This window comes from Gadus macrocephalus, chromosome 7 (genome assembly GCF_031168955.1).
Source record: "Gadus macrocephalus chromosome 7, ASM3116895v1".
Taxonomy (NCBI): domain Eukaryota; kingdom Metazoa; phylum Chordata; class Actinopteri; order Gadiformes; family Gadidae; genus Gadus; species Gadus macrocephalus.
The window spans coordinates 7,321,919-7,341,936 of NC_082388.1; the positions used below are offsets into that span (position 1 = coordinate 7,321,919).

Here is a 20,018-nt window from a genome sequence, read left to right on the forward strand (position 1 = left end):
TGAGCTTAACACCCCTTAACCCACACCCTTCACCCTACCCCTACAACCATACCCCTATGATATTCCAGAGACAGATTTTGTGTCAAAAAATACATAAAAATGTAAAGATTAAAACCCTGTCAACGACTACTAATGACGTACGGTAACTGGGTATTGAAAGGTTGTCGTGCCAGTTCGTAGGGGTAGGGTTAAGGGTTAGGGGTAGGGTTATGGGTTTGGGCCTTAACCAGAGCCTACAGATGGAACTCCTCTGGCCACGTACCCAGCTCCTCCGAGGTCTGGATGATGCCCAGGTTGTCCTGGAGCCAGCGTACCACGGCCCCGGCGATGGCCACAGAGCCCTGGGGGAAGACGCTGGCGTTACACTCACAAAAGACACACTTCCATACTATTACGGAAAAGCCGCATTAGACACTAAAGTACATGCTACATGCCCGGGAGTCATGTGACATGGCACATGAGTGTAGTAGGGGGTGGAGCTAAGATAGAAACACCGTAACAATGTATCAAACACACAGAGTTTCTGAAATGCAATGATGCGGTAAATACTCATTCCACAAATGGTTTTATCAACTTGGGCAACTTAAAGGAGAATTTCACCAGTGGAGACATGAATCTGTATTGAAAGTGGGCCATAGCAGCCAATCAGCGTTCGCTCCCTGAGAATGTAACATAACAACCAATCAGCGTTCGCTCCCTGACAACTTAACATAACAGCCAATCAGCGTTCACTCCCTGACAACTTAACATAACAGCCAATCAGCGTTCACTCCCTGCAGTCCAGTGTGAACAGCAGCATGTTGCCGTTTGCGGACTCCTGGAAGCTCTATATCTAAATAATAAAACATAATATATAGGTATCTATATAATATAATGTATAATATCAAGGCCAAAAGCTGTGTCCGCCTCCGGACGATATTGTGAATTAAAGACTGCGTCGGGTTCTCGGACGCCTCTGGTACTTCCACAACAAGTAAAGACTCGTAGTGGGGGTTATATCGGCCAGAGTCCTGCACGAGTTCGGGTACCCGACGGGTGAACCGCACAATTTGGATGAAACGGGGAAAAAATAATAGGTACTGTGTCGGAGACGGGTGCGGGTCGGGTCGGACGCCTGAACAGCGCGAGACTTCTCCGGGGCTAGAGAGGTTATTAAAGGTGCAGAGGAGTCAACTAAAATCGTCCACAGTGGATGATGTGCTTTTTTTGCTCAGCAATCTAAAGCATCACGCCAAACACCAGATACTGTAATTCCACAACGTTCAATCTAATGTGTCTAATTTTCCTTAAGACACATTTGGGCGTCGGTATAAATTTATAGCGGGACTGGTCGGGTTCGGAATGTAATTCGCGGGTGCGGGTTAGCAAAATAAGACCCGTGTATTGATTCTCGGCCATGGTGGAGAAGGAATTGGGGGAAGAAACGTTGGCTTTGACTCTCTAGTCCAGATTGAACTGCAACTCCAGAAGGATGTGGAAGGACTAGAGACGTCGGAGAACCCGACGCAGCCGTTTCTCTGACGTCTATGGCTCTTCCACTTCCACATCAATCTGAAGTAGACTTAACCACGACATGGAGGAGAAAGGGATTGTTGCCCGCGATTGTCTTGTGATTGAGAACCCGACGCAGTCGTTTGAGATTCATAATATCGTCTCGAGGCGCACACAGCTTTTGGCCGTGATATAATATATAATATTATTATAGTTGTCTATATATTTTCTTATATCATTTAGATATAGAGCTCCAGGTCTCCAGCCAGAGTGTTCTAGAATATCTTATAGAACACGGCCAAAAGCTGTGTGCGCCGGATGACATTATGAATAAACGACTGCGTCTCTGGTAAAACATCGCTGCTTCTTTAGTGCTCGTTTGATCTACCGGTCAGACGGTAATGTCAAAATCCATACCGTAGTGCAAATTCTCTCTATACTGTTTATAGCATACACCCCCAAGTCCCTCCCACTGGCACTGATCTGTAATAGGTCTGTAGAAAACCGAGGAGTAGTTGTGGTAGTAAAATGAGGAGTGCTTGTAGTTTTTTTAGAGCTCCTCCCCTTTTACACTTCCTGCTTTAAATGACACAAAATCTTCGTTTTGCATCATTTAAGGCAGGAGGTTTTAGAGGTACATACGGATTTCTCCCGTCTGAGGGGAAAATAATGGAATGATGCAAGACCATTCAAAAATATAACTGGGTTTCTAATGATACAAAGCTTAATGCAAATGGGTGAAGTTTCCCTTTAAACGTAACATGACACGCACACACATTTACAGGAAAGCCTCATTATAGACCCAAAAATACTTGCTACATGGCCGGGAGTCATTAGCCACTACAGCAGAAGGGGTAGGGGATGGAGCCAAGATAGAAATACCTTAACAACGCCACACACACACAAAGCTGCTGAAATGCACTGATGCGGTAATTCCTCATTCCACAAATTGTGTTATCCCCTTGGCCAACTTAATAGTTAACATACATTAACTACTTAAACAGACATAACATGACACACACACACACGCACACGCACACGCACACACACACACACACACACACACACACACCTCAAGTGCGTAGCAGGCTGGTTTGTCCCTGCCGAGCTTGTAGGCCACCGTAGTCAGAAGGCCGTGGTCCGACATCACCGGCTGAAAGGTCATATCAGAGTAGAGTTCATCACAGGCAAACGGAGGCAGAGCCTCAAGGTCGACAGAATAAGAGCTAGCTGCATTAGCTTGCATCTTTTGAGGCAACATTTGATCAAAATGTCGAAATGCTTAATTACTTGGTTGAGCAAAAACTATGGCTTTTTGTACTTTTTGTACTACTTTTTGTACCTCTGATTATTCAACACTTACATTTAATTTGCAAATGTTTACTTTAATTGTATTTTTTGTTCATTTCAAGGACATTGCACCGTAATCAACAGTCAAACTGTAAGTGAGCCTAAGAGGCTAGCTTTCGGGATATAATTAAATAAGGTATTGATCGTGTAAAACGTTACCTTAGCGCCAGTGTTGCGAAGCAGGAAGCAGCCCGTCCCATAACTGAAGAGAGAGAGGAAATTAGCTTTCATATTTCTAAAAGGATACAATATTTGAAATGCAAACTAAAATGCAAATTATACCAAGAATATTAAATGAACACAATAAGAAGGTCAGAAAAATCTTTGAAAGGATCACAGAAAGCTCTGTAAATAGTAATAAGTGCATTCACTTCGAACTTTGATCACCTATAATATCCTCATTAGCAACTAATGCTGCTAGATTATGGAAAAAATTATAGTCACGATTATTTTTGTCCATATTGAAATCACGATTATTTTAAGGATTATTTTTGAGTTTGAAAACATGCTGCATTTATTCAGCATTTCTCTCCAAATAACACTTTCTAACTGACAACTTTGAAATGTCTGGATACAAATTTGTATCCAGTAAAAAAGAAGTTTGGAGATCATTTGACCCAAAAATCGAAATCACGATTAAAATTTGATTTATTGCACAGCCCGAACCGCTAGCACATGACAACTCTTACGTGTTTTTGGCCTGTCCTTCTTGGAAGCACATCTGTCCGACCAGTGCTGCCGATTGATCTCCAAGACACTAAAATTAAAATCGATCAGTGTTTCTCCGCACACACACACACACACACACACACACACACACACACACACACACACACACACACACACACACACACACACACACACACACACACACACACACACACACACACACACACACACACACACCCCAAAAGTGGGTCACAACCCAAGAGTGTGTGGTCCAAAAACATGTAATATAAAATACTTGACTTAAACTTCTTCATTTTTTTAATTACTTGAGTAATGCGCTTTGAAAACAGGGATGAAAATATTTGTTTATTTATGTTTAAAAAAGGTCATGACGAGAATTGTGTGTGTACGAGGCCATTTTTGAGATACACATTTCCTTGGTTTGAATTGTATAAAAGTGGGTAGCGACTAATGCCGCGTTTCCACTGCAGGGTGCGGAACGGATCGGATCGCAAAGGTGCGGTAGGGAGGGGGCGGTATAGCCCAGCTCAGTTCCGAGGTCGCGTTTCCACTGCCGACAGTACACTTGGTGGTAGGCCGGATGTCGATCGCCGCGGCAGCTACGTAAACATCGTAAACAACGTCTTCCTCCCCAAGAATGCAGACGAACGTCTCCACCTCCTTGTTCGCCCAAGCAAGCTTTTTACGCGACATGTTAATTGTAAAGAATAATACCTCGAGGCTACTGTTTGTTTGTTTTTATCCCCGCGTCACCCGGAAGTGACGATTCTGTCGACCAATCAACGGAGGGGGGGTGTAGCTAGAATTCCAGGGTACCCTTTCAGGCGTCTGGTCTCGTTTTGGGTACCGCAACGGAGGAGTCCCTAGAATGGGGTCGGAACGGGTACGGCAAAGTCCGGGTCACGCCCACTTTTGGCGGTGGAAACGCGATCCGACCCGCACCTTTGCGATCCGATCCGTTCCGCACCCTGCAGTGGAAATGCGCCATAAAGGACTGATTATGGTTCCATGTTGATGCAACAAAAGGACCATGCAGACGCTTTGACGCAGTCGTGAACCTGATTTGGTTCTGACTCGGGTTTAAGTGAGCGGACCAATCACAGCCCTTGCTGCAGCGTCGCCTCGTCGTAAAGGTGACAATTTTGGGGAGGTGCACGTCAGGGCCTTGCGCTGGACGCAAATGATGGTCGCGGGACGTAAATAGTAAAATACAAAAGGACATGAATAGAGATGAACTTACCCCTGAAATGGGAATGCCGTTGAGGGCTCCCGATTTCTAAAAAAGAAAAAATCGAATTTTACGTTTTGGATTTTAGATTTCATTAGTTTCATTAGTGCAAATAAACCAAAACGGTTTTATTTGTTTGGAAAGGGTCCGATATAAGTTGAGAACATAGAAGGACAAACAGACAGATGCACACAGATCTATTCATATATGAAAAAGGAATCCTATTCAGCCAATATAAAAGTCATAAATTATCCCACAATATTCCGAAACGATAAAAAAAATAACATTGCAATATTTTTTTCTTTCTTCTTTTTATTTCAAACGAAAATTCACTACGAAAAACAGCGGGGGAGGTATTTATAAAAAATATCTATATATACATATATCTGGTAGTTGCGTGGTAGACACATATATCCTTCTATGATATATTACTGCTATTCATATTTTTTTAAATCCGGTGGTCTTCCACATTAATAAGTGATCCCCATTCCTCATCCAAAAACCCTTCATTCTAAAACCTAAATCAAAATGGGGGTTTCGCAGAGTTTCTTATTTACAAGTCAACAAAATGGCTTCATCTACTTTAGGTTTAATGTTTAGGATATATATATATATAGATTGTGGCATCCCGCCCCGTAAACCTCGGCCCGGACCAGCCCGAGGGTTGGTCCTGGATGGCCGATACCACCGTCACCCACCAGCCGGCGACGGAGAGCACAGACCGAACCCCAATCAGCTTGATTGGGGGACACCTGGCCGAAAGCCGAGGAGCCATTATAAAAGGAGCACGAGGACTGACATTTGGGGGAGACCAGGAACAAGGACATAGGAAGCGCTCTGGTCCACGAGCGGCTAGAGGCTCACGGAGACCCTAGAGACCGCGTCTTCATTGTATGATTTAAGTTGTCTGCAATAAATGCCTTTAATGGCTTAACCCTCACTGCCAAGCGTGATTCATACGTGGAACCCGGCTCATTGGGAGAACGGCCTGCCACAATATATATATATACAGGTCCTTCTCAAAAAATTAGCATATTGTGATAAAGTTCATTCTTTTCCATAATGTAATGATAAAAATTAAACTTCCATATATTTTAGATTCATTGCACACCAACTGAAATATTTCAGGTCTTTTATTGTTTTAATACTGATGATTTTGGCATACAGCTCATGAAAACCCAAAATTCCTATCTCTAAAAATTGGCATATTTCATCCGACCAATAAAAGAAAAGTGTTTTTAATACAAAAAAAGTCAACCTTCAAGTAATTATGTTCAGTTATGCACTCAATACTTGGTCGGGAATCCTTTTGCAGAAATGACTGCTTCAATGCGGCGTGGCATGGAGGCAATCAGCCTGTGGCACTGCTGAGGTCTTATGGAGGCCCAGGATGCTTCGATAGCGGCCTTAAACTCATCCAGAGTGTTGGGTCTTGCGTCTCTCAACTTTCTCTTCACAATATCCCACAGATTCTCATTGGGGTTCAGGTCAGGAGAGTTGGCAGGCCAATTGAGCACAGTAATACCATGGTCAGTAAACCATTTACCAGTGGTTTGGGCACTGTGAGCAGGTGCCAGGTCGTGCTGAAAAATGAAATCTTCATCTCCATAAAGCTTTTCAGCAGATGGAAGCATGAAGTGCTCCAAAATCTCCTGGTAGCTAGCTGCAATGACCCTGCCCTTGATAAAACACAGTGGACCAACACCAGCAGCTGACATGGCACCCCAGACCATCACTGACTGTGGGTACTTGACACTGGACTTCAGGCATTTTGGCATTTCCTTCTCCCCAGTCTTCCTCCAGACTCTGGCACCTTGATTTCCGAATGACATGCAAAATTTGCTTTCATCCGAAAAAAGTACTTTGGACCACTGAGCAACAGTCCAGTGCTGCTTCTCTGTAGCCCAGGTCAGGCGCTTCTGCCGCTGTTTCTGGTTCAAAAGTGGCTTGACCTGGGGAATGCGGCACCTGTAGCCCATTTCCTGCACACGCCTGTGCACGGTGGCTCTGGATGTTTCTACTCCAGACTCAGTCCACTGCTTCCGCAGGTCCCCCAAGGTCTGGAATCGGCCCTTCTCCACAATCTTCCTCAGGGTCCGGTCACCTCTTCTCGTCGTGCAGCGTTTTCTGCCACACTTTTTCCTTCCCACAGACTTCCCACTGAGGTGCCTTGATACGGCACTCTGGGAACAGCCTATTCGTTCAGAAATTTCTTTCTGTGTCTTACCCTCTTGCTTGAGGGTGTCAATGATGGCCTTCTGGACAGCAGTCAGGTCGGCAGTCTTACCCATGATTGCGGTTTTGAGTAATGAACCAGGCTGGGAGTTTTTAAAAGCCTCAGGAATCTTTTGCAGGTGTTTAGAGTTAATTCGTTGATTCAGATGATTAGGTTAATAGCTTGTTTAGAGAACCTTTTCATGATATGCTAATTTTTTGAGATAGGAATTTTGGGTTTTCATGAGCTGTATGCCAAAATCATCAGTATTAAAACAATAAAAGACCTGAAATATTTCAGTTGGTGTGCAATGAATCTAAAATATATGAAAGTTTAATTTTTATCATTACATTATGGAAAAGAATGAACTTTATCACAATATGCTAATTTTTTGAGAAGGAACTGTATATATTAGTGGTGGGCATAGATATTTTTTTTTAATCTAGATTAATTCCAAAATTGATCTAGATTAAAATGGCAAACGGCAAAAAATCTGTTCGTTTACCTTGACAGCGGTCAATTATACTTGGCAATGGTGAATTATCAAATATAATTCACAGCCGGAAGTTGTGAAGTGCCCATGCAAGTGAACGGAGCATAAACAAAGATAATTGACAGCTGAACGTTGGGAAGGCCCATGCAAGTGAATGGAGCAGTCTACAGTATTGAGAAGAGCCGTGTAATAATCCATAATAATGTAAGGTTTAGAAGTTAAATATTTGAAAGTTGTAGAATAAATTAATATAATTTATATTGGAGTTAATTTGTAGAAATGTATTTCAAATGTTAAGTCAGTTAATCATTTACATATTTATGTTACACAATTATTACTTACATGTTCACATTAACACAGTCAGGATATTCTGTCGAATCTGCCTCTCTGATTCCCTCACGTTTACCTCAGTCTAAATTCTAGCTTCTGATTGGTTAGTTCAGTCACGTGATGGGTCCGAACAAGGAAGTGTTGTGGTTGCGAGTTGAAAAGTAAAGTAAAGTACCGCTTTACTTTACTTTTTTTTTTTTTTTTATGAGAAAGTCATCCGACCGTCTGCCTGCTGTTTATTCTCATAAAGAGTGATCCACCACCACATATCGAACCCTCACGTTACAATAATTCCACTCGAGTTCTGTTTTTTTACAAGCGGTGGGTACAAAATGATTCTTGACGAAAACTGGTGGGGGCGCGTCCAGTGTAAGTGACGCCTATGCCCAGCTCCCAACCCAACTTTGAAAATAGATTAACGGCGATATATTTTTTATCGCCCGATAAAAGTTTTGCGTTAACGGCCCACCACTAATATACATATTCAATTTTATTTGTATAGCCCTTAATCACCATTGCAGTCTCAAAGGACTTAACAGGCCTAATATTTATGACACACATTTATATTCTTGCGGTGGCTCCATCCCTTAGCCCTAGTCAGCAACACACTTTGCAGCGACGCTATGCTACATGCTACTTTAAAATCCCATACAAATACATTGATTTATACAACAGTTAGTGTTGGACCAAGTAATTTGATAGGACAAGAGGCCTTCCATGAGTGCAGTATAACAGCGCTGGGACTTTTAACTATACACGTATCACTCCGCTTTACAGGTTTTCTAATAACCGTTAATGTTATTAACGGTCTTTATGTAGAGTGCTTAGCAACATTTCAGTCCTGGTCCAGTTGCGGATCCATTTGTGTGGGCGGAGCAATGCAAGTCATTAAATAAACAAACAAATCATAATCTGTCATTATATGCTTAGCAACCGTCAATTATCGAAAGTAATTCACCGCCGGAAGTCGGGAAGGCCCATGCAAGTGAACGGAGCGTTCCACAGCATTGAGAAGAGCCGTGTAATAAAGTTAACTAATAAATTGGTGCTTGTAGAACTGTTGTATAAAGCACTATCACACTCAAGGTCGTGCTGTTGTACTGAATATCAGCTCGGCCTGATTATCTTCGGCCTCGTACCTACCACCGAATCACAGCCGTGCTGATATTCAGTACAACAGCACTCCCTCTCATGTGATATTGCTTAAATATACACCGTTATATACACTTCCTACACATTCTAACACCACAAGGAAGAGGAAAAAGGAAAGCGTTAAGATCGTCACTCCTGTAAAAAAATAATAATTTATATCATGTAAAAACAGGAGTGAGGAGATTTAACGAAGGGTTTGTCGTTTGTTTTGGCGGGAAAGGAGAGAAGCTTCGCCGTCTGGGAAGCCGTTAGCATGCAGCCAAAATGTCCGGTACATTTCCAACCAATATAGGTGTGCGTGTGTGTGCACGAGTGCTTGTGTGTCTCTATGCGTGGGGTCTGTGTGTGTGTGTGTGGTCTGTGTCTGTGTGTGTGTGTGTGTGATCAGTTTGTGTGTGCGTGTGTGGTCTTTGTGGTCAGTGTGTTTGTGTGTTCCTGTTTTTCTTTGCCTGTGCGAGCTTGTGTGCATGCGTGTTAGTATTGTGACGAGTTGTGAGACATTAATGTTTCATTAATGGCGAATATTGACATCAGTCAACTCAATAACTTATAGACTAAACAATACTCCATATTCAACGTCTTAATGAATATTAAATGTTGCCAATGTTGAATTCATTTAAAATAGCATATAAAAATCATAGAGATAAAATAACATAGAAAAATTACGACAAATGTAACCCAATCATCTTCTTAAAATATACAAGGTTTTAGTAACGATTTATAATAATATAACAATAATGTCATAGTGTGTGTGCCGGAAATGTACTTGTTTCTGATCTGAGCAAGCGGGGAGACCTTAAGTATTGATACTCACCAGCTTAGAACCTATTTTCTACACCAATCAGAGAAGGAATACAGAGAGACAGCATGCACTTAAAGAGGATTTGTACTTAAAGAGGAATACAAAATGTAAACTCACAAAAATGTAACCCTTTCAACACACAAACACACACACAAAATGTAACACACACACACACACATCTATAAACACACACAAACACAGAATGTAAGCTCACAACAATCTAACACTTTCAACACAAGCAAACACACATGCAAAACTATAAACACACAAACAAAAAATGTAAACGCACAACAACAATGTAACTCTTTCAACACACACACAAACCAACAAACACACACACATACACTTCAACATATCTAGAACGAATACCTTAACTTATCCATCTTTAACCCAATACTTAAATGTAACCATCTATAACCTAGAGCCTCTATGTAAATCATACCTCAACTAAGTTCACCCAACCCTAACCCAATACAATTAACAATCCTAAAATTGTATACTTTTATCATAACCGTTTTGAAAACAAAGTGTTTAATCACCACACGAGGAGTCCATGGGGATTAAAGTTGACCCATAACAGCCTCAATTAAAACTACAAGTTTCAATTGAAACCTTTAAAATGAAACTTTTAAATAAAAATAGAAAAATCGTCAATTTTCAATGACGAAAATTCGATTTTAAATCTTAAATGGAAACTTTACGCTCACGATCGGCATGTTTAGCGAGAGAGCTGACGAATAAGACGGCGATAAACAGAGTAATGAAGAGGAAGGGGAGAAGGAACGGTGGGAGGGCGGTGTGGGCTTACCATGAGGCCGTAGATCTCAGAGGAACTCCGAACTTTGGGCAGGATCTCCATGGGAATGTCAAAGTACCTGGTGGAGGAACCCGAACCGGTGAGCAAAGGCACCAGAGGTCAAACGACACATCATAATTCATTCTCAAAAATAAGCTTAATGAAAATGAAATATTATATGCTGTTTGTTCCGTTTGTCTTGTCTTTACCATTTAGTTTAGCATTTACCTTAGAAAAAAAAAAAAAAAATAAAAATCTCAGAAAAAAATATTTACAGGAAGTTTTTCTAAATAATAACCAAGAAAACTAAAAGCAAATAAAATAACTTGTCGTCTATTTTTCTTTGCATAAGTACTTTGTATTTTATTGTATTTTTATCCTGCGTTTCTTCCACTGCTGCTGGGCTGTTACAACAAAGCAATTTCTCCTACTGGCGATTAATAAAGCTGCATCTAAACAAATTTATCTAATTGTCAAGGATGGACGACAACGGGGATTGAACCTAGGACCTTCCCAATGGGCTTACAAACTAGGGATCGACGATATGGTTGGCCGATGCCGATACCGATTATATTCATTAGCCGATGACCGATACGCCGATACAAATTTTCTAGGGCCGATATTTGGAACGATTCTGCTTTTGCTCCCTCAATTTACATCCTAAAAATTACACAAATGACGCAGTGATGGACAAATGTTAAAAGTCTCAATTTGAAAAAGGAACATTTCTTGAACTGTCTGTAAATCCTGCTAGGAAAAGATATGAATAGAAATAAATTAAAAAGATGAAAGGCAAATACCGGCCGATAGTATCGGCCGTTATTTGCATATTTTATCCTATCACTATTACACCACCTCCCCACGTACTTGCAGAGCTCTGGGTCCCAGTCCAGCGTGTGGATGTTGAACAGCATGGTGCGGCTGGCGTTGGTCACATCTGTGCAGTGCACCCCCCCGGACCTCCCCCCGGTCAGACACTAGACGACCAGACAACCACAACCGTAAACATTAGTTTTCCGCAATGACAAAAATGAGCGGGAAGACGGCCATCTTGAATTGAACATTTCTAAATTGAAAACTTTTAACATCAACATCTTTTTTTATGACGCTCTAGGACCTCAGGTTGTAGCGCGAGAGCTGACGAACAGAAAGAAGGATCAACAGAAAGGAATGAAGGGGAGGGAGAGAAGGAGCGATGGGAGGGCAATTGGTGCTTTCCCCCGGTCAGACACTAGACGACGTCGGGGATCAAAACACAACCTTAAAAGGACCTTATTATACCACCAGGTGTGAGTGTGATTAGCTGTTACAAGCCGTTTTGAAAATCAGCCTCTTCTGACATCACAATTGGGCGTGATGTCAGAAGTTTTCGCTCTGAGTTTCTTGCGGAAGTGAAGCTACCCGAGTACTACCAGATCCATCACAACAATGGCTGCCCATTTCATTGATAGACTAAAGTGAACTTGCAGCAAGCATTAAGAGGCGAACTTAACACCCATTATAGCTTACAATTATTAATAACTGATAAATTCTTGCTCAAGTTCAACCATCGCAGGCAGTTCTAATAACTGATTCAGCAAAGAACGCAAAGAGGTCCCGGCGGGCATCCATACTTGTTGTTATGAAGTCTAGTCTCATGAACGATCCGTTTTCCGGTTTTATGTCATAGCCTACGAACTTCTAAGGGCGTTTCCTGAACACTCTTATTTCGGAAGAAGGGAAAGTTTACGTAGAGACACGTAAGAGCATCCGAACCTCCGAGCTGTTTTGAAGGCCGCATGTATCAAACGTTGCTTATCGATCCGTCATACGTCTAGGTGGACACGCCCACCTGTGATGTCAGAAGAGGCAGATTAAAAAAACGGCTAGTAACGGCTAATCACGCTAACATCTGGTGGTATAATATGTCACCTTTATAGCATATGTTCAGACCCCAAAACAGCCCCCCAAAAAAAGCCTCTAAAAATTGGAAGATTTGTCAACGAGAATTATTTTCCGCGATAAAAAAAAGAGCGGGAAGGTCGGCCATCTAGCACCTCACCCAGATGATCCAGGAGTCCACGGTGCCGAACATGGCGCGCTTGGAGACGACCGCGCGGTGAACCTCCTCCACGTTGTCCATCAGCCACTTCAGCTTCACCGCGCTGAAGTAGGTGCTAATCGGCAGGCCCGTCTTGTGCTGACGTTAGCATGTTAGCATATTGACATATTAGCATATTAGCATGTTATCGAATTAGCATATTGACATGTTAGCATATTGATATGTTAGCATATTAGTAAATTAGCATTTTAACATATAAGCATACGCATATTATCATATTAATATATTAGCATATTTGAAATTTGGCATATTAGTACATTAGCATGACACCGGACGAAGAGAACGTAAACATACACGGACATAAACACAATACGCACAAATAAGTTATTTGGGAGGAACTACCTGACCGATGAATGGATGGCTGGCTGGCTGACTAACTGACTGACTGACTGATTGCTGGCTGACTAACTGACTCACTGGCTGACTGACTGATTGCTGGCTGACTAACTGACTCACTGGCTGACTCACTGGCTGAATGATGGCCGACTCACTGGCTGACTGATGGCTGGCTGGATCTCTGACTGGCTGGCTAACTCACTAATGCCTGGCTGGCTAATTACTAACTGACTGATGGCTGGCTTTCAGGCTAACTAACTCACTGAATGACTGGCTCAATAACTTACTTGTCTGGCTGACTAACTAACTTACTGATGGCTGGCTAACTGACTGACTGACCCTCAGGTGGTTCTGATTTCATCCTGACTGACTGACTGACTGACCCTCAGTTGGTTCTGGTTGCATCCTGACTGACTGACTGACTGACCTTCAGGAGGTTCTTGTTTCGTCCTGACTGACTGACCCTCAGCTGGTTCTGGTTTCGTCCTGACTGACTGACTGACTTTCAGGTGGTTCTTGCTGCGTCCTGGTGTCTGACTGACTGGCGTACTGACCTTTAGGTAGTTCTTGTTGCGTCCCGGTGTCTGACTGACTGACTGCCGGACTGACTGACCTTTAGGTGGTTCTTGTTGCGTCCTGGTGTCTTGCTGATCAGCCGCTCCACCGTGGACTGGGTCCTCAGGTCCAACCAAACTGTAGCGCATGAGGCAAAGGAGAGCGCCCTTTATAGCATGTACCACAACATGTACCCCAACACACACTAGGTTGAGTATTATTTCAGTGTGAATGATTTGAGCGATACTTATGTGATCTTGACCACTGATTAATCAACCCAGCCTGGTAATCATATCAACTCTCTCAAGCTAATTAAGAAATTAGCACAATTTGGCATTCTTAGAACTATCTACCATCAAATGATTTTTTTTTTATCGCTAAAAATTTGATCTTTAACTCTTCACTGCACTTTTATAACGGTCGTGTTAGTTGGACAACCATGCTGGGTTTTGGATACTTGGGCAATTGATTATATTAATACGTGTACAGGGTTTCCCGCAGGAAATGTGTTAGTTAAGGGGGTCGGGTTTGCCGTCAGACCAGGGGTGTGGAAGTGGGGGGGACAACATTGTCAAACTAACAACTGAAACAAGAACAGTCAAAGAATTTGGGCTGTGATTGGTTTGCTCACCTAAACCCGACACAGAACCAAAGCATTTAGCCTGAAGACAGCCATGTTAGGCTATCACACAGGCTAACCCTGTAACAGCCGGCGGGGGTGAACTTTACCGATGGCGTTGTATAGGGGCTCCCCGGTCTCTTTGTCCCAGACGATGGTGGTCTCTCGCTGATTCGTCACTCCGATAGCTGGCAAATTAATCAAACAAATACTGTTAACGTTAGAAAAATGTACGTCAAGAGTTCGAAGTGGTTGTAATTCCAGGGGCTTTCATTTCTACAATGTCCACGATTTCTACGCCACATCTCGACTGAACTCCTAATCTATGGCTTTGGATAACCGCACCGAACGACAAAGTCGTAAGTGACGTGAACAATCGACAGAAAAACATCAGGTGACTTTATGTGTAAATAGTACACATTTCGGAGGGACTACGATTCATGGTTAGTTAAATCTCATCATGCAGTTGGATTTTGCCATCAATTGGCAAGCTATTATCAATTCAAAAAATCCTTAATTTTCCAGATAAGGATCATTCAATTGCGGTCTTCTTTGTTGGATGACACACAGTATTGATTCACAACAAAGGAGTAGGTGAGCAGGTATCAGTGGGAACCTTAGTGGGAACGTAAACTAAAAAATCTATACAATTTAAAAATATATATTTTTTACACATTATCACAACAGGTTTAACGGTTTAAACTGGGTTGTTTAAAATTAAAAACTAACAATGGTTTAATCTAAAAAACAATTAATAAGGAAAACAACTTTTTATTTTTTTAACACAGCAGGTTTAATGGAGGAGATTTGGGGGGGGGGGGTTCTACAACTGAAAAAGACAAATTACTTAATTTTTTTCCAGGTTATTGTTCCAGGTCTACTGGTTTAAACTATTATTTTTCTTTCGTCACCTTTGATGTTTGAGATGTCGATGTTGAGCTGGGTGAGCTTCTCGCACGTGCGGTCCATGCACTCGTACACCGACTGCAGGATCTCCTTCGGGTCCTCCTCCACCCATCTGACGATACACAAAAACACACTCAATAAACCAGGAAGTAAGAATAACCAGGAATGAGGATCTTGCCTGAATTTCTCTCACACCGCCTTTTACCAACAATGAAAACCCGGTGTGGGTACTTGAGCTGGTTCAGTGTTGGTTCTACACGCCAACTTCCCAAGAACCAGCTTGATTTCACACACAGACTTTAGGGCTAGAGTGGAGCCACGTCAGTGCCTCAGAGCATACGACCCTGTTGTCCTAGCAACGCAACAGGAACTTAAAATGTATACTAAAATGAATGTGTTCAAATGACGCTAACCCAGTACTAACGGTCACTGGTTCTGGCTCTGGACCAGCGTAGCGATGGTGCTGAGTTGGAACCTGTTTGTCCGGCCTGGAGCCAGGATTATTCATGTGGAAAAGCAAAGAACCGGTTTGGGATTGGCACTGGCTCTGAACCAGCACTGGAACCGTGTTAGTGGAAAAGGGCTATTACAGAACCACTCACAGGAGAGTGTGATTATTACCCAATACTATACATTTTTAGGCATCTCTTTATATTCTGTAATGTATGCAATATTACAACAATAGTATAATAATATATTCTCGAACACTCAGTATGTAAAGAACGAAATTCAATATGTAAAACACTTTGACTGTTGGTGCCTTACTGACAATATAATGTATATTTAATATATATATTATATATTTGAACCCATTTAAATCCTGAAGTATCAAATCATGAGTTCAGCCAAAACTGGTGCTCCATTCCAAATGACTGGAAAGTAACCCAGCCCTTAGGCTGAGATCAGACTTAACCTCAAAAAACAGCAGACAATAGTATTCCAGCACACGGTAGAACTTTATTGATTAAGGCCCCGTCGACATGACACGTTAGGTTTTAAAAAGGGCCGTGATGTTACACCCCCAGGTGTGAGTGTGATTAGCCAATACAAGCCGTTTGAAAATCTGCCTTTATCTGCGTTTTAGTGACCTCACACGTTGGGGTGTCCACCTAGATGTGCACTGGATAGATCAGTCTACTAGCCTACCTCGGTTCAGATCCATAATATCTTCTGGAGGCGCACACAGCTTTTGGCCGTGATAATATATATGATATGATGTAGATAGCTATATGATATTATTTAGACATAGAGCTCCAGGACTCCCGAATATTTACAGAACACGGCTAAAGGCTGTGTGTGCCTCGCCATTGCGATACATCCACTGTAAACAGAGCGCATGGTACCGTGGCCGTAAGCTGCTCAGGGCCACACCCCCACCCTCCTCCTTGACCCGCCTCTCTCCTCCTCATTTGCATTAAAGCTACAGACACCGAAACGGCGCGTTTGGGGAAAGCTCAATGTGCGACTGGCTCGTAGTAGCTGTAATTCTGCACCACGGCTGAATTTCGGGAACGTCTTCGAGTACTGTGTTAGGGGCCTACTGATACCTATATTAAAGCATCCGTGAAGTAGCGTGCCATGGGACCTTTAACTAAAGGAAACAGGTAGTAGTAGGGCTGGGCGATTAATCGAATTTGATCGCGATTTCAGAGTCAAAAGATTACAAAACTAATATAATCAAATTTTCGATTAATTTATTTTTGTTATATTATTTATTTATATAACAGCTGGATACATATCTGTACATTATGTTATTTTATTTTTTTAAGTGAAAATTCAAAGTTCTCAGTGACAAAGTGTTTTTTGGGAGAGACATGCTGAATAAATACATCATGTTCGCAAACACAATAATAATCGTTTGAATTATCGTGATTTCAATATTGACCAAAATAATCGTGATTATGATTTTTTTCATAATCGAGCAGCCCTAGGTAGTAGTTTCTAATAGTTGTTTGATTTAATAAAAGGGGGAGGGATTAAACAAGTATACTTCTTCCCACTCCTTTTCAAATGTGTTTAGAAAAAAGGTGTCACACTTCTCAGCCTCCCTGGTAAAGTCTACTCCAAGGTGCTGGAAAGGAGGGTTCGGCCGATCGTCGAACCTCAGATTGAAGTGGAACAATGCGGTTTTCACCCCGGACCAGCTCTTTACTCTCGCAAGGATCCTGGAGGGGGCCTGGGAGTATTCCCATCCGGTCTACATGTGTTTTGTGGATCTGGAGAAGGTGTATGACCGGGTCCCCCGGGAGAAACTGTGGGAGGTGCTGCGGGAGTATGGGGTAAGGGGGTCTCTCCTCAGGGCCATCCAATCTCTGTTCTCCCAAAGCGAGAGCTGTGTTCGCGTCCTCGGCAGCCAGTCAGTTTCGTTCTCAGTGGGTGCTGGTCTCCGCCAGGGCTGCGCCTTGTCACCAATCCTGTTTGTGATATACATGGACAGGATATCGAGGCGTAGTCGTGGTGGGGAGGGGTTGCAGTTCGGTGGCCTGAGAATCTCGTCGCTGCTTTTTTGCAGATAATGAGGTCCTCATTGGATCATCGGCCTGTGACCTTCAGCACTCACTGGATCGGCTGGCGGCCGAGTGTGAAGCGGCTGGGATGAGGATCAGCACCGCTAAATCTGAGGCTATGACTCTTAGCAGGAAACCGGTGGATTGCTTACTCTGGGTAGGAAATGAGTCCATAGCCCAAGTGAAGGAGTTCAAGTACCTCGGGGTCTTGTTTGCGAGTGAGGGTATGATGGAGCGTGAGATTGGCCGGAGAATCGGAGCAGCGGGGGCGGTATTGCGTTCGCTTTACCGCACCGTTGTTACGAAAAGAGAGCTGAGCCGCAAGGCAAAGCTCTCGATCTACCGGTCGATCTTCGTTCCTATCCTCACCTATGGTCATGAGGGTTGGGTGAATTCCGAAAGGACGAGATCGCGGGTACAAGCGGCCGAGATGAGTTTTCTCAGAAGGGTGGCTGGCGTCTCCCTTAAGGATAGGGTGAGAAGCTCAGCCATCCGTGAGGAACTCGGATTAGAGCCGCTGCTCCTTTACTTAGAAAGGAGTCAGCTGAGGTGGTCCGGGCATCTGGTAAGGATGCCCACTGGGCGCCTCACTTGGGAGGTGTTTCAGGCACGTCCAGTGGGGAGGAGACCTCGGGGAAGACCCAGGACTAGGTGGAGAGATTATATCTCAACACTGGCCTGGGAACGCCTCGGGATCCCCCCGTCAGAGCTGGTCAATGTGGGCCGGGAAAGGGAAGTCTGGGGCCCCCTGCTTGAGCTGCTCCCCCCACGACCCGACCCCGGATAAGCGGATGAAGATGAGATGAAAAAAATATCCTTGTTTTTGTTTCCACCAATAGATGACATGTATTTCTTGCATATTTGAAATTACAATCAATCCGCTTTAATCAAGTGTTTTGAGAGGTCTTCATCGCTCACCCTTCCTTGGGAAAGCTCTGCTTGATTTCCACCTGATGGTGACTCAATAGCTCCGCCGTTTTCGAGTTAAACACCTAAAGGAAAATAAATTGCATACAATGTAAGTATACGGTCATGACAAGATTTATACAATATACACTACCGTTCAAAAGTTTGAGCTCACCGAGACCATTTGTTTTCCATGAAAACTCACTTTTATTCGACAGTTTTCAGCTATGCTAACATTATCGCACAAGGGTTTTCTAGTCATGAATTAGCCTTTTAACACGATCAAACAATGTACCTTTAGAACAAAGGGGTGATGGAGGCTAGAAATGGGCTACTGTACACCTATGTCGATATGCCATTAAAAATCTGCTGGTTCTAGCTAGAATAGTCATTTACCACTTTAACAATGTCTAAACTGTATTGATTTGATTGATTTGACAAATCAATTGATCTGATTCAATTAATGTTATGTTCGTTGAAAAAGAAAGTGTTCTTCTTTATACATTTTTTTTGACATTTCTAAGTGACACTAAACTTTTGACGCTATTGTACATAACTAGAGTGTGCGTGTGGATGACAGCTAGTTTAAACAGCCTCACCTGGTCTGAGTTAGCCTGGCTAACACCAGACCTCATCTCAATCTACATTGAGATGAGGTCCGGTGTTTCCCGCAGACCAGGTAGCAGTGTGTGTGTGTGTGTGTGTGTGTGTGTGTGTGTGTGTGTGTGTGTGTGTGTGTGTGTGTGTGTGTGTGTGTGTGTGTGTGTGTGTGTGTGTGTGTGTGCGCACTGCTGCGGGGGGTTCATTTAAAAAAATCATGCGAGGACTTTTTTCAAAGTTTGTATGCGTGTGGGAGCACCAGAGACCCAATATATCCCCCATAATATGTCCCCTTTAATAAATAATGTTTTAACATTGCCTTAACTCACTGCAAAACCACACCCATCTCACCCTAACATAAAATGCTGCTATAATACATTCAGGGCATTTAGCAGAGGGTTTTATCCATAGCGACTGATAGTAGTTACCATACACCGACACATTCACACACGGACGGCGGAGTCGACCACGCAGGGCGACAGCCAGCTCGTCAGGAGCAGTGGGGGCGAGGTGCCTTGCTCAGGGACACCTCGACACCCGGCTTAGGAGGAGCCGGTGATCAAAATTGCAACCGTCCAGTTTCAAGTCGACCAGCTATACCTCCTGAGCTAAGGCAACCCAACGTTAAAAAGGTGCATGGCGCCCCCTACCGTCCAAAAGTGCGCAACAACATTACTTTATAAACAACACTGGCCATTACACCTGTATTGGTTTGTCCCCTTCTCTCACAGACCAGTCCTCCACCATCTAGCGTTAGAGGGCTAAAAACAATCCCAGAAAATATAGATAATAGCCCTAATAAAATATATGAATCAGAAGAAATGTTGGTTGTGCTTGAGCAGTGAGCACCGGCCTAAACATAATCTAAAAACAGCAATGCTACAGAGGAAACAGCTCTATGACACCTCTACACAGAGCTAGGCGTACGACAACGCATCCAG

General features: G+C 43.0%; 1 protein-coding gene across 2 annotated transcripts in view; it reads right to left on the bottom strand.

Moving 5' to 3' along the window:
- gk (glycerol kinase) overlaps positions 1-20,018 on the bottom strand; it is a 33,084-nt gene that overhangs the window by 12,666 nt on the left and 400 nt on the right. Inside the window, exons 2-14 of one of the 2 annotated variants that reach the window (XM_060055492.1) lie at positions 18,490-18,563; positions 15,070-15,176; positions 14,269-14,346; positions 13,598-13,677; positions 12,589-12,726; positions 11,415-11,524; positions 10,560-10,626; positions 9,764-9,781; positions 4,772-4,807; positions 3,531-3,598; positions 3,001-3,043; positions 2,564-2,644; positions 263-341 (exon numbers count right to left, since the gene is read on the bottom strand). In XM_060055492.1, the coding sequence (XP_059911475.1) occupies positions 263-341; positions 2,564-2,644; positions 3,001-3,043; positions 3,531-3,598; positions 4,772-4,807; positions 9,764-9,781; positions 10,560-10,626; positions 11,415-11,524; positions 12,589-12,726; positions 13,598-13,677; positions 14,269-14,346; positions 15,070-15,176; positions 18,490-18,563 (979 nt within the window). The remainder of the gene's footprint in view (positions 1-262; positions 342-2,563; positions 2,645-3,000; positions 3,044-3,530; positions 3,599-4,771; positions 4,808-9,763; positions 9,782-10,559; positions 10,627-11,414; positions 11,525-12,588; positions 12,727-13,597; positions 13,678-14,268; positions 14,347-15,069; positions 15,177-18,489; positions 18,564-20,018) is intronic. The other variant, XM_060055493.1, reaches the window with a different exon arrangement.